The sequence below is a fragment of the Crocodylus porosus genome, unplaced genomic scaffold (genome assembly GCF_001723895.1).
Source record: "Crocodylus porosus isolate Cpor-Errol unplaced genomic scaffold, CroPor_comp1, whole genome shotgun sequence".
NCBI lineage: Eukaryota > Metazoa > Chordata > Crocodylia > Crocodylidae > Crocodylus > Crocodylus porosus.
The window spans coordinates 154,552,312-154,567,523 of NW_017728886.1; the positions used below are offsets into that span (position 1 = coordinate 154,552,312).

The 15,212-nt window shown below is 44.3% G+C and overlaps 1 protein-coding gene across 1 annotated transcript in view; it reads right to left on the reverse strand.

Annotated features, from left to right (window-relative positions):
- Positions 1 to 512: 512 nt before the first annotated feature.
- The window catches only part of GFOD1 (glucose-fructose oxidoreductase domain containing 1), a 98,112-nt gene continuing 83,412 nt past the window's right edge, over positions 513 to 15,212 (reverse strand). The window contains exon 2 of the mRNA XM_019543444.1: positions 513 to 2,701. Coding sequence (XP_019398989.1) covers positions 1,782 to 2,701 — 920 coding nt within the window. The 3' untranslated portion in view covers positions 513 to 1,781. The remainder of the gene's footprint in view (positions 2,702 to 15,212) is intronic.

Genomic DNA, 15,212 nt, shown 5'->3' on the forward strand with positions numbered 1-15,212 from the left:
AGGGGGCGGTTGACATTTCACCTTCCAGGCATCGTCAGAGACAACATGGATATATCCAGAGGCCAAAGAGACTAGAACCAATTTGTCCATCCTGTCAATGATGATAGGAAGGGAAATCAGTACAGTACCTGTAGCTAGCTATTGATTAGCAGGTAAAGAAGATTTTCTGATTTTGTGGGGTTTTTTTCTCTAAAAATCAGTGGGTGTGTCTACATGAGATGTTTATTATGGAGCTGCCCAAGTAGTTCTGCAGCAAAGTCTCAGCATCTACACATGCAACCCTATTAGGCTGCAGTAAACTAATTAACTCTGCTGCAAGTACTATTCTGCAGCAGTGTTCTTTACTCTGCAGCAGTGCACATGTAGATGCTGACAGGGCTGGCTGGGCCACAAGAGTGCTTCAGTGCAGGGGCTGCCTGCCAGCTAGCCCTTCACTGAAGCACCCTGGTGTTCAAGCCAGCCCCTCCGCAGTACATTGAGCCATGTCAGAGCAGCCCCCGGCTGATCCCTTGGTCTCCCTGCCAGCCAGAGCTGCTCCAACCCACTCAATGTTCTGTGGGCCTGATCACATGTGTAAGCATAGCACCCAGGAGCAATAAACTCCAGTACTATATGCACCAGAATTTATTGTGCCACATTAATTGCAAAGTGTAGATGCTCCCAGTATTTCTCTCATTCCTAGTGATTTTTAGTTCACACTCTTCCTGTCTGGACCTGGAAGTCTGCAGGTTGGTGCAAATATTTTCCTTGTAGAGTCGGGGTTCACTTAGGCTTAAAAGAATACAAAAGTTAAAACCACCTTCTGTCATACCTCACCTGGGTTTGGGTGGCAACCCACTTCGTTTCGTACATTTACAACCTCAAGCCATAATGCAAGACAAATTCACTCACAAATCAATGCCAGGCATGCTGAAAATTGTGTAAACCTTGATAAAACTGGCCTGAGCTTTGATCGTGCAACAAAACCCACTATCAGCAGAGTATCATGCAGCCTGGAGTTTTGTTTACAAAGGTTTTGCTCAGTCCTTCTTTATAAGCAAATTTGTATAGCTAATATTGAAGCTCAGCAGGAGCTTGTAGAATGCCCTCCTACACACACACAGACACACACAGGAGTTGCTGTTGAAGACTGATTTGTTTATAAAAGCCACAATTTTCCCTGTTTAATTATGCTAAAAAAAAAAAAAAAAAAAAAAAAAAAAATACCCCGCCGGCTCTTAGAATAAGCTATGAAACAGGAGCTGCCAAATTTGTCTGGGACACGTGACACTGTCACACGAAGCCTTATTATTCTATGCATTGGTTAGTAAGGTAATAGTACGGGGTGTTGTTGTCAGTTGGCATAGTACGAACTATTCACATCAGATACCATCAGAAACTTTCTGACATGAGAGCACCTTCACAGGTCCTAGCACGAGAGGGGAAAAAAAACATCAAGAAGGACCTTCCTGATCTTTCACAGTAAACACAATTGGGTTTAAGCACAGCACCTCCAAGTAGGAGACTGAGTTCATGATATCATTTTATCCAGCCAGTTAATACTGCTACTAAATAGACACCACAAGTTATTTAGATTAGCTCTTACACAACTCATTTTTATCTATATTAGGCATTTTCACTGCTTCCATCACTGTAGCATCTAGGCACCAATTAGTTTAGTTGATCTAAACACGTTTCCTTCTCCCAAAATGTCGACCCTTTCCATGCCCAAACACTTGCCCTGTCTGACTTTTCTTTAAGAACTGTGCAATTTCCATTCTGTGCTAAGAGCTGAAGTCCAGCTAGCAGTACAGAGACATTCTGCTCCTACGCATGGCTTCACTGATGAGGTATGCAGGGCTCAGCTCCGGCTCCTCTGTCATGATTGAAATGTTCTGCCATTCCCCGAGCTGGTTTGACTTTTTGATGGTGTCCACTACACACAAGGCATACAGACAGTCATCAAAGGTGGCAGCCATGGTAAGGGGCCTTCCATCCCAGGTTCTTCTGTCATCTTGGTCCTCAAATGCCTGCCGGACAGCTTGCACCATCTTAATAGTGCCTCGAAGGTATGGAGATGGGATGTCACTGAAGGCCTTCTCAGGCAACAAGGAGTTGCTGACGGGTGTGGAGTCCTTTAGAAGGAGCTCCCTTTGAGGAGAACTGTTGCTCTGCCCATACAGATCAGTGCCTATTACAATCAGTCGTCCAGCTGAACCTACCACAATAATATCCTGTTTGAACTCCCCTGGGACATTGAAGTTCAGAGTCACAGTGCAGCACACCCCACCTTCCAAAACCATTTGAAACGTACAGAAGTCATCACTGGTGATCTGACGTATGCCTTTGATGTGGTCCGTCTGTTTCACAAAGGTCTTGAGCAACCCATGGACTTTCACAGCCTTCTGGCTAGTGAGGAAGGTCAAGAGGTCAATGATGTAGGTGCCAACTGAGTGCAAGCCCCCACCCCCCATCAGGTCATCACAGCTCCAATTATACTTTTTGCCCAGCAGGCTCCCACTGTGAACCTGAACTTCACACACCAGGAGCTCCCCCACATAGCCCTCCTGAATCAGCTGCTTCATCTTCACAAAAGCAGGCAAGAAGCGTAGGACATTCCCCATGATGCTCATAAGCTTGGGGTAATAATGGGCAGCAGACATCATCCTGAAGGCATCTAGGGGGGTTGCTGTTCGGTCACAGATAACATTTTTCCCAATACCTGAAAAATAGTTAAAAAAGAAGAAAGAATAAAGAGTGAGCAAACTTAGGGCAGTTCAGGGCTGCATATACTGGGCACAGCCAATGAAAAATACCCAAGAAGGAAGAAAAATGTTTTTGGAAGCATCTAAACAGTGGTTCCAAATGTGCAACCCCTTCCCCTCCCCACTTCAGTTTGTTCCCAAGATGGATGCATCCCCTTCCTGAGCCATGGAAACATGCCCCCTTTACTTTTCAGAATTCATTCCCACTTGAAAAGAGGTATAAAAATGAGAGATGAAGCCTTTACCCACACATGCTATCAGCAGCTGTTGTTGGAGACAATCACATGTCTCGAGTAGGACACTGACAATCCTATCGTTTTCTTTTCAGTGGTATCATGCCTGTCCTCACTATCCAAAATGTGTGCAGGATTATGAGGGAGGATGGAAAGCATTGGGTAGGTGGATTATTTGGATGATGGAGAAAATATTTTACCCGCAGAATGTTACATGTTATTCTGGTTGGAGTGGGAAATGTTTGAGGAACCCCCAGATCAAAATGTTAGCAGCACATCTGCAATGTTATGGGAACCCCATGATTTTTCTAAGAAGAGGTAAAATTTCCAGTCTTGACAATCCACCCCCTATGGAATTTCCTGTATGTGCACCTTGTTTATTGAAGTTTCATGCCAGTCCTGCGTTAACAGGCTAGCTAGGCATACTGAATGCAATGTCAGCTAATAATGGTTGTATTATTGACGCCTCCTTGATGAATGCTTTCATTCTGTACATAAATAAATGCAGTGACAGTAAAGCAAAGTTACATGAAAGTACCTACAATAACTGCTAACGTGCAGAAGTAGTTCAAAGTGACAGCAGTGTAAATCACTTTGTAACATTGCCATTTAAGCATTAGTTACAAGAGGCATCTGTCACCAGATAAAAAAGACCTGCAGCAGTGTATACATGGCTGTATCTGGGCTTTTCACGTGGCTTGAAAGGAACTGCCAGTTCTTTAGGTCTTAATTCCATTTATAATAGCCTGACTTTTATCCCTGATGAGCAGCAGCAAGTGTGCAATGCTCCTTTCACCTATTTGGCCCTGCACATGACAGCATACAATATTTCCTTACTTCCTCCAAACAAAAGGCTGTGAAGGAGGAGGCTGGCTTTTTGGCTGAGATACAGGTTTCAGACTGAAGGGATCTAAGGTCACTTCCCTAGCTCTATTATTAATCAGTAAAAAGTTAAATGAACTTGGGTAAATGACATCATCTGTGTGTGACTCAGCTCCTTGTCAGGATCCTTCCTTCCCTTACTAGGCATGCTGTGAAGATGAAATCTGAAATGTTTATGATGTGGTCAGAGGAGGGCATATATATACAGAAACACACTTGGGATCACATTGGGGACAAATTTATGAGACACTAACTGCTTCCAGGGGAGAAAGGAGTCATAATCTGGCCCTTTTATAAGCAATATTTATCTGCGTCCTTTTCAGCATCTGTCTGTCACACACTGAAACAACTGGAATTGGCAGTAGGGGTGTCAGCACAGAAGCATGGTCGCAGTTGGGAAGCCATCCCAGCAAGACTAAGAGCATGCCCACCCTCCATCCCTGGAGTTCCTGAAGAGCGACATGCCACACTTGCATCCTTGCTTGCACACACCAAACCCAGAAATGCGATTGTGAAGTGCTCAGGGAATGGATCCCCATGGCTGCCCTCAGGTATGCTGGAGGGCTCAAGAGCAGCTGCAGAGGTTGCCCCTGAAGCCATTGTACAGCTGCGGTTCAAGGCTAGCTTGTGTGAACAGGAGTGGGTAGGGTCCAGAACGTCTCTCTTTAAAAGCACCAGGAACAAAGCAGACAAACCCTAAGGGTCATGAAGGTCAAAAAAAAATACCAAACACACACACATGCAGGCACTCCTGCTCTCATTCGCCTTTTATATGGCCCCTAACAAACTAGCACATATTTACTCTCCCCGTCATTACTCTTGTTGTTATTCTGGATCCTTTTTCTATAGTCATGGGCTTCTCTTTACTTTCATTCCTGTTCTTACAGATTGCCTAGCTACTAAACTGAAGCCTCCACTTTTCTAAGTACTTTCCTGTGTAATCCCCGTGCAGGATTTGTTTGACATCATGTATTCGTTTACTTGACCTATATTCCTCCAACAGGTAACCTTCCTGCTGTATCATTTGCTGCAGACCTACTGCTACAGATCAGGGATTCATTTACCAAGCCATTGTCCATTAGATGGATGCTTTCATTCCTCAGAGCACTCATCCCCATTTCTATCCTCTTTCCTTCAGACATTCACCCCACTGAGATTCTTCCTTTGATCGATGCTGCTCACCCTCTCAGAGGAAATAGCAGAGCTTAAAAGAGTTGCTCCACAGAAAGCCCATTTCTGTTAGGAGTTACACCAGCAATGGGCAAAATACAGCCAGATCCAGCCCACCAAGCACTTTCACCTGGCCCGTGGGGCACCCCCAACAAATTGTGCCCCAGCCCCGACCCAGCCCTTCCACACACATGTACAAGCAGCCCCCAAAATGTATCCTATTGCCTGGCTCCCACCCTCATGGGTGGAAGGGCCTGGCCTGCCAGAGTGCAGCTTCTGTGCAGGGCTGCTGCTGCTGCAGCCCCCAGGGACCTGCCCCACTTCCCTCCTCTCCCACTTGCTCCCGGCAGCGGGTAGGGAAGCAGCGGGGGTGGGGTGCAGCTGGGAGGGAGTGCAGACTGCGGGGCTGGAGCTGGGGCTGGGGGACGAGGGGCAGCGTGTGGGTGTGAGGGAGAGTAGGGAGGTGTAGGGACACACTCCCCTCATGGCGCACAGCCCCGGCAGGTGGCGGCGGCGGCAGCAGCAAGTGGGGCACTAAAGGCACAGCACCCGACAGGGCACGGTTCCAGCCAGTGCTGCACATCGCGGTGAGAGGCGCAGGCCTTGAGCGGGCCCTGTGTCGCCCGCGCTCCCTGCCACTCGCGCGGCAGGGAGGGGAGCTTCACACGGTGGAGCCGGTTGCCTTCCCTGACGGGGTTGCGCAGCACCGGAGAGAAGCCTCGGGCGCTGGAGCTGGCTGCCTTCCCCACTCCGCAGGGGAAAGCGCTTGGGGCTTGCCTCCCATGCCGCGCAGCCCTGGCGGGGAAGGCAACCGGCTCCACCGCGTGGGGCTCCCCTCCCTGCCGCGCGAGTGGCAGGGAGCGCCGGCGATACAGACTGCCCACCAGAGGTTGTGCCTCTCGCTACAATGTGCAGTGCCTCTGCCCTGACTGCCCTTACCTGCTACTGTGCCATGGAGGGAATGGGGGGGGTCCCCACAGCCCCCCCAACCTCCGTCATACCCACACCCTGCCCCCACAGCTGCCCCACATATTCACAACCCAACATACCTTATGCCCCCTCTCACACAGCCACATCCCCACACACCCCACACACAAAACTAATTATTTATTTCTGAGTTATTTTGCAGTCACCTCTATATACCAAACACAAACAAATCATGACAAAAATATTTTTGTAATAAAATTAAAATATGTTATAGTAGGTGTTTGCCTTTTACTGTATGATTTGGGTTTTTTCTGATTCTGAAGGGGCAGAACTACCCACGCGGCCCTCTACAGCTCACCAAAACTTGTTAAGCAGCCCAAAATAATTGCCTGCCCCCGAGTTACACAGATATGCCACTGGTGTCACTTTGGAGATACAGCCTTGTACGTAAGACTGGAAACTGGCCCAGAAATCAATGAAGCACTGGAGGGCAGAATGGGGTTGTTTCAGTTATGAATTGTTTGATTTTTCAAGGACAGTGGCTTCTGCAGTGCTCCTGTGTCTTGTCAACTGAGGAACAAGGGAACCATGCTAGGACATCACATGCAACAAGTGCTGTAAGGTGCTCTGCTGGCCCTTCTGCCAAACCTTCATTTGCAAGAGGCAAGGACTTCTTAAGGTGGTATCTTTTACTGGACCTACTGTATAGTTGGGATGAAGTTAGACAAGCTTTTGTGTGCAAGACAGTCTTCCCCAGGCCTCTGATTATACAAAGTTAGGCACAGCAAGTGATTTGAGGAAGAATGTCTTACATTCAAAAGCTTGTTTAACTTTATGCCAACTATGCAGTTGGTCCAATAAAAAAGATATCACTCTAAGAAATCCTTGCCTCTCACACAGTTTCTAGATCATCATGGCTACATCTCTCTTACAAGACCTTCATTCATTAACATGCTCTCCCAGTTTTATTACAAGGCTCCTAATATTTGGTGTTTTTCTTAAATCTCCAGCTCCTGGATCCACATGATTATGTATGAATTTCAGCTTTCATTTTAGAGAAAAGGAAGTTTCTAATTCTCATAGCTGCTCTGAGCAACATTAACCTAAGACAGTAGTTTTCAACCTTTTTATACTCCAGGCACCTCTCAAAAATGGCAGTTCTTAGCTTTCACTTCTTTTTCCATAGTAAAAAATAAATAAATAAAAATAGAGCACTTCTCTTGCAAAACTCAGAGTGACCACAACAAGTCAAAATGTTCTTGACGCCATGGTTTCCTGTATGAAATCTCTGGATCTAGCTTGTGAATCATGTGCAGGTATTTGTACACCTAACAGTGCTAATAGCATATGGCACCCTTAAAAAGGTCTTACACCACCCCACGGTGTCACAGGACCCTGGTTAAGAATAACTGACCTGGAGGTTCCAAAATTAGTCCATATTGTAGCCAAAAAACCCTAAACTATCACATAAAATGTATAATTATTTAACATTTGATTTTTTTTTACACCATCCCATAATTTTGAAGACCTTAGTAATATTTTATGACAGCCTGGTAATGCTACAGAAAACACTTGCCTCCTTGGTTACCTGCTACCTACCAAGTCCCTTTGTCCCGACACCATCTTGCAAAATGTCTTAATTAACAGAAAATTCCCAGTTTTATGACTCAGCCAATGTGCCACGATCCTAAAGTACTTACTTTCTGATTTATTCAATTCTGAAAAATCGACAATGCCAGCTTTATTTCACCATTCGCTCCGATTGCTTTGGATATGTTAACAACCCCGTTTTTCCTGAAAACAAAATGAATATCCAAAGTCCAGCTGGAGTACAGCTCAACTTGTATCCATTCAACCCAGGATGTGAAGCTATAATAAAATATTTTCTCCTCCTCCAGTTCATGAGGAAATCAAAAAGGGCTTCATTTGCAATCTAGGCATATAATCAATTCTTAATTTAAATTGCAAAAGTTTCATTAGTCAGGACTTACTTATCACCATTGCTCAGGGGAGGTTTCATGCTAAGATGTGGGGCAATGAGCTAAATTAGTGGGGAAAAATATTTTTGGAAATGTAAGGCCAATTTAGATGTTTAAGGGTTAATTTGAACATTTCAGCAGAGAGTGGGATTCCAAACAAAGGCTGCATATACAGGCCAGGGTGAACAGAAGACCACAATTTTTTTTATTAGATACTTTTATTATAAATATGTTTCCTTTTAAAAAGGAATTAGTGTACAATTAGATTTGAAATTATGACAGTCTTCATCAAAGCCAGATACATTGCAACAATACACCTTCCTCACATTTTTATGAATTAAGGAACATTTTTTTTTAAATGACAAGAATCAAGAAGAAACAGCTTTAGATCCATTTAAGCTTTATAAGTATGTCACATATAATGTAGAACCACTAAGTGTCTGACTGGGAACTGAAAGAACAGAAAAGCTTGGTTTCTTTTTCCCAATCGACGTAGAAAAATCAGAACAGGATGAGACTTCCTATTACAAAACCTTGTAGGACATGGGGCCAAACTGCAAAGGTATGTAGGCACTTAAAAGATGAAGAGATGTACCTGCTGGGATTTCTGAAGTGCCTAAACAGCATAGGCAGGCTCCTAACTCCCATTGATTTCACCAGGAGTTAGGCACCTAACCTATTTTGTAATGGCTGCAAATTCCACTAGGCATATGTATACCCTTGAAATTCTGGCCATGGGCACCAGAAAGAATCCATCCATTCACTAACTACAGTTTTATTTAGTAAATCAGTTTCCAATATTGAACTTGCTTGTATCCAGTGCTTTTGAGGTTGTTTTATATCACTCCTTAAAAAAGTTTTTTTTTTCATTTTAAATTAAATTCCAATTTCCATTCAAATGCACTTTAACTCAAAATCGTAAGTTAAAACATTATCTACAATATAAGAAGTACTTCATTTACCATTTCCTATGATAATGAATATGTTAAAAATTAAGAATCTAAATAAATGTATACTGAGATTCATAATTACTTATGGAAATCTGCATGGATATAGTGCAGCCTCCTGATTAGTGTAAAGATGTACCAAATTTAGTAGAAAGGCTATCTTTATTTGCGAATCAGCATAATAATAGAAAGATAGCAATAGAGGTGAAAACCTCAAAGCCATTCAATCCATACCCTTCTACTCCAGTTGACTATGGGTCATTGTTGGTTATGAACAGGCCATCTCAAAAATCCTCTCAACTATTCAGATGTATTCGTTAGAATCTTGGGAAGACTGCAAACAAAACAGGTAACATAAAGTTCCCCTTTCTTTTTGATGTAGTTGCTTAGAAGAAAATCAAGGGGAAGCACAGGCAATTACAGCTGTATTTGGATTGAACTGATAACTGTAGTTCAGATTTATGGAAAAAAAAACAACAAACAAACCTACGTATGCATCATACTCAGCCCTAGAATTGCTTTTTCTTTGAAGTTTACAGTCAGAATCTGATTTATACAAAGCCAGATGAACCATTTTTGGCTTACAACATGCATCTGGCACAGGTGTGCCAGAAAGAAAGGCAGGCGCACAAATTCAGAACTGACAACTCTGCAGTCATATGCAAATACAGAGCTTGAAAGCAGTAGTTCATGCTGCCACTTCTAATTTATTTAAAATGTTGATTTAGGATAGCTTTGGGAGATAGTCTTATCAGTCTCTTAGGGGCACAGTCATAATCATACAGGCATAACCCAGAATATCTCAGGCATCACAAAATGTAAATTTCTGGCATCATAAGTCACGATTCTCTGGTGTCATTTCTTAAACCAATCAGACATAAAACACTGGGTATGCCGCCTTTCTGTTGCACTGGTGCAAAAGTCACCGACTTCAGTGCCTTTTCTTCAGTGGATGCACTGGTGACACTGAAGATACTTTGGCCCACAGGCCTTTATCATCCAATAATCTTACTGCTCAGTGCCAAGGTCTCCAAGCATTGCTATCAAGCACGAAAATCCTTTTGCTATTTGGCTGACTCTCCAGTATACTGCCATAAGGATTTGAGGAACACTGTACTCATTAGAAAGGAGCACCAGGGACCAAAAATGTAACAGGGACTAGTAGCACCGTAATGGGGTTTGTCTGTCTGGGCCTCAGGAGGCCTCTAGGCAGCGTAGGCAGGGCTATTTTGCATGTCTGGTCTTCAGGAGAATGACACTAGACCATACAGAGCTAAATAACAGTAGCTGGGGAGTAAAATAGTTTCTGGGTTCATTCAGAAACTCTGACTGTTGGAGCAGAGACCAGCAACCACAATACATATAACATTACCATGAAGGCAGTACCATACCTAGACTCCTGGCAGCCCCGGGCAAACTTTTAGTATTGGATCCCCCTTCACCAGAGATAATAATTGGACAACAGAAAAAAATACAATTTTTGGGCCCCCTTTCTGTCTGCCCCCCAGGTGGCCACCCAATTCACCCATGCCTATTGTCTGGGTCTGCATGAGGGGAGAGGGAAGCTGTGATCCTGAAGAACCAAAGGGACTGCCTGCTCTGAGAGCAATAGGGCTCTTTGATACCACTGCCACCCTTCCTGCTCCCCAGATTTCTGTCCATATATTATGGTACTGCCCGGAGAGCCTATCCAACATGAAGACCCCATTGTTGCTTGGCACTGTACAAACACAGTCCCTGAATGCAAGACCAGAGATGACAAACTAGTGTTGAATGGGCAGAAGTGGGGGGAGAAAATGTCTGAGCAGCATGGAAATGATGTTAGTGCCATGATCTTCTGTTGACCTGATTATTTTGTTAATGTTTGGAGCAAACGGAGGCACAAAAAGGGGAAAGGGAAAATGATGGGAGAATGCCAGGTAAAGGAGCAAGAGAAAGGCAGAGGAGAAGGGTAACATGGATGGGGAGGCTAAAGACACTGGGGAGGGGACAGAAGGCAACTGGAAAAATATAGCCCGGGGAAGACATGCCCACAGCAGGAGCTGCACAAACTCATTGTACTCATCACCAGTACCCATGGTTTCCAGGGGACTTTCCTAGAAGCATGTCTTCTTCAAGCTCAACACCCCAGTGTGTAGAGCTAACACTTCAATTAAATTCAGACACTTTCTTCAATGTAAAAACAGCAATGGAAAAGGATGAAAAGACTTTTCAGAGATGGATTTTTCCACTCAAAAGCCTGGCAAGCAAAGATAAAGAGAGCAAATCAAAGGAAAAAATGGTGGTGGTGGCAGTGTATGTCTGCCTGTATAAAAAACCACTACTCAACATTTATTTTCATTCTAAAAAATTATTCAGCCAGATTAGAAAGCAGGGCTTGTATTTATTTCTGAATGTATTAAATTTGGAGATGCATAAATCTCTTATTGAATACTGGTGCGAAGAGTCTGCATTGCTCTGAGATTGGTCTAAATTAATATGAAAATGGATGTCTCCAGCAGCACTCTGGAGGAACAAATAGAAGACAAGTCTGGGCATGGAAATGTCAGATGCCTTATGAAAAGAAGTACAGCTGAAAAACAAGCATTTAAAAAAAAACACAACACTTGCTTATATCACATGAACTCCATGTAATATATACAGTATGTGGTAAGAATTATGATAATAATGGTGCTTATCTATGGAATTCTACCTCTTGAAGAATCAGTTCATTTTAGCTGCAATGGGAAAATTCAGGGCAACACTGCATTTCTTTGAGGATATTTTGCTTAACACACCTCCTCACAAGAGGATGAATCTGGCCGAAGAACATACAGCAAAGGCAGCATTGATCATGACGGTACCCTTGGCTAAATACAAAATCTATTAGGACCAAGAAAATATACCATGGCAACCCCCAGTCTCTTTCTCTCAATTAGAATAACAAAACAAATTAATATATTTTTATTTATTTGGAAGTCAATTTAGAGAAGGTACAACTCACAAGTGCTGAAAGAGACTTTGCTAAATATCCATATGTCAGAACAGGATGTTTTGCCCCAAGTACAAGTTTTCCATTCATTCACTCATACTTGGGCCTGATTTATCCTGGTGTGATTCCAGTTTTACTTGGATGTAGCTCCTCTGATATCTCTGGACTGAGGCAGGCACAAGACTGGAGTATCACAGTGGCAAATCAGACCCCTTTAGGAACAGCGTCTGAGGTTCAAGAGTGTAAAGTGATTTCAAGGAGTTCTGGCTCTGCCACTGCCTAACAACAGTTTTATTGGCATGTTAACAAAAATGAACAGCTTGTTTAAACACATCTACAGGAGGGGCACTGCTGCTCCTGCCTCCCCCGCCCACTGGCTAGCTTTAGTTAAAGCGTCTCCGCTGCCAGTTTGAAGCATGGGATGCTTAATACACAGGTCACTACGTATGTTTTAATTACAGCAACTTCTGACAGTTGCTGTAATTAAGATGCCCCCCCTTCCACCCCCACCCTGGAGAATGTGTAAAGATGCCCTCATGGCTCACAGGACACAACTCAAATCTCACTTATCAGCTTAAGTGCCACCCAGCTCTTAAGACTTACACGTGCAGTGTTAGAGCTGCAAGAAGCTATCCAATTTTATCCTTCAATAGAAACACACAGAGTCAAGAAAACAGAGATACAACAGGCTAATTTCAAAGTATTCAACTGGCATAGGTTTGCAGAGCTCAAGTCAAGAAAAGAGAAACAAAGAGAGAACACTGGGTGTTCCTGAAAGGTAAAGATGTTAAGACCCCATAGGGGGAGGCTCTTCTGGCAACCAACTCGAGACATGATGCTTAAGTGTCCTTATTAGGGTTCAGGGCTTTGTTGTGATAGGCACAGCATATGTACAAACTGTATTGCTCTGCTGGTGGCTACATTTGTTTCCCTAATACTTAGGAACCCTCATCATAGACCAGGATACCACTTGTGCTTAGTACTCTAAAAAAAGCAGAACTAGTCTGTACAAACACAGATTATCCCTCCTTCACAAAGCCTTTTTACCTGTGTCATTTTGAAAATCTGTTGCCTTGAGGACCACTTTCCTAATAACTCCCATGTGTGTTTTTATGGAGTCATTTCAAGGTGTTCACTTGTGTTGTTTGCTTTTTTACTTGTGGAATGTCAAATTATTTTACATTCCAGGCTTGGATTTGTACATGTAAAGCCTAGGCACGGACCTGAAGTCTGACTCCACACCAGGGAAATCAAGGAACATTTTCTCACTGGTTTCAGTAAGCTCAGGATCAGATCAGACAACTGAATGTTACTGTTTCCTTATTACCCATGTACAATGCCAAAAATAGAGTCTTCAGAACATGGACCATAGCTTAAGCCAGGCACCAGTTCATGGTCACCTCCCTTCTCATTCACCATCACTAACATCCCTTTAACAACTCAACCAAATGTTTACGTGAGAAAGCACAATTAATGAAGCGTTCAATATATTTTAACTGGTCTTATTATAGCTTAAATTGGAATCCCCACTGTGTATCAAGCTGAGAAGTTGTTTTACTGAAACGAATATACAGATACTTATAGCTTAACTCTGTGGTTCTCAAGTAAGGTGCCACAAGAACCTGCCAGGGGTGCCGCAACACCAGCACCACTGCTGGTACTGCAGTGATATGGTCCCACACACCTCAGGTTTTGGGAGGTACATCAGAGCCAAACAGACAAGTATCTGCACCAGAAAGACACGCCAGCCCACATTACATTATGCAAGTAGTCACACTATTTCTGCTGCAGCCCTTTCTGGTTTGGCTCCAAGATGCTATGCACACCTTGGTTGTCAGGAGGCAGTTTCACCCCAGGGCAATGGCAGCCTGGAGATAGATGCCACTGCCACCAGGTAAAACTACAATGCACTACTCCATTTTCAGGAGGCCCACTGGAGCCAAACTGGGAAGAACTACAGCAGACACAGCAGGTTTGTCTTTCTGCTGCAGCTGCTTGTCAACAGCTGCATGCCAAAAAACGAGGCATGTGGGACAATTCCACCTGCACTACACACACCTGTTTCCAGGAGACACCATGGAGGATCGAACCAGGAAGAGCTGTGGCAAGAGTTCATGATCCTGCCACAGTCACTTCCTGATCTGGCCCTGCTGGAGATGTACAGTGCAGTTCCACTGGGTGGAGGCAGCGGCAACAATGTGATAAGTATCATTCTTATATAATAAAGGGTTTAGTCCAGTGGAGACACGTAGGGGGTGTATGTGCACCCCCTGAGAACGCTGACAGGCAGTGCTTCCCACTTAGGTGACGTGCAGGTGGGGCAGGCAGGAGTGCCAGTGCCCCCACTGCAAGCACCAGCCAGGGAGTGGGGGCACCAAGTGAAGCACTACTGGCACTTTCGGGAGCGCCACATGCGCTTCCTGGTCAATGAGATTGGCCACAGGGGGAAAACTCCTCCCGGTCGCTGACTAACCACTGGGGAGGGAAAGGACCCCCCTGACGCAGGTGACACCAGTTGCTCATGGCTTAATCCGTCTGTCCGTAACACAGCGGGACCCCCCACACACCCCAGTCATCCTTGACGGGCAATTGCTAGTATAATTATAATGTCCTAATCAACTGATAACATAATTCATAGCAGAATTGTGTATATTGCAATATGCATAACATAACTAAATTATTTTTTTTAATGGGGTATTCCTACATTTTGAAAATGTTTGCAGGGGTTGCCTAGAGTTAAAAATAGGTTCAGAACCCCTGGCTTAACTACTGGAAATGTGGAGAAAGAGCCAATGTTGTCTAGAGGCAGGCCACTAGCCTGTGGTCCAGGGATCACAGTTGGAGAGTCTTTCAGCTCAGACATTCGACAAATGCTCACATTTAACCTTCCTGTGCACTTGCTAGGTGGTTTTGCTAGTGTTTTCCTGAGGAGGTGAACTAAGTTCAATCAGGAATGGGTTAACCCAATCTACTGAATATCTACATGTTTGTAGCACAGCCCCAGGATTGGGAAAACCCAGGTGCTTGACTCAGTCCTGGGACTGCACTTTTCCTAAACCTGCCTGAGCTATTTATAGGCCCCTAGACTCCTTCACCCCCAAACAAACACCCTGCCCTGCAGACCCCTCCTACCACAGTCCCACTTAAAAGTAAGCCATGTGATAGTAGAGGAGACGGAGTGAATGTCTGCATGTACCCAAAGATTTCAGCCCTCCCCATCATCTGTTCCCATTCCTGCCAAACTGCTCTGCACTGTACAATGCAGTCCATCAGCTAAGTCCACATACCATGGACTTAAGCATAGTTATCATGCTTTACCCTACTCATGAAATCATGTGGAAGTCTGTGGTCAGTCTCCA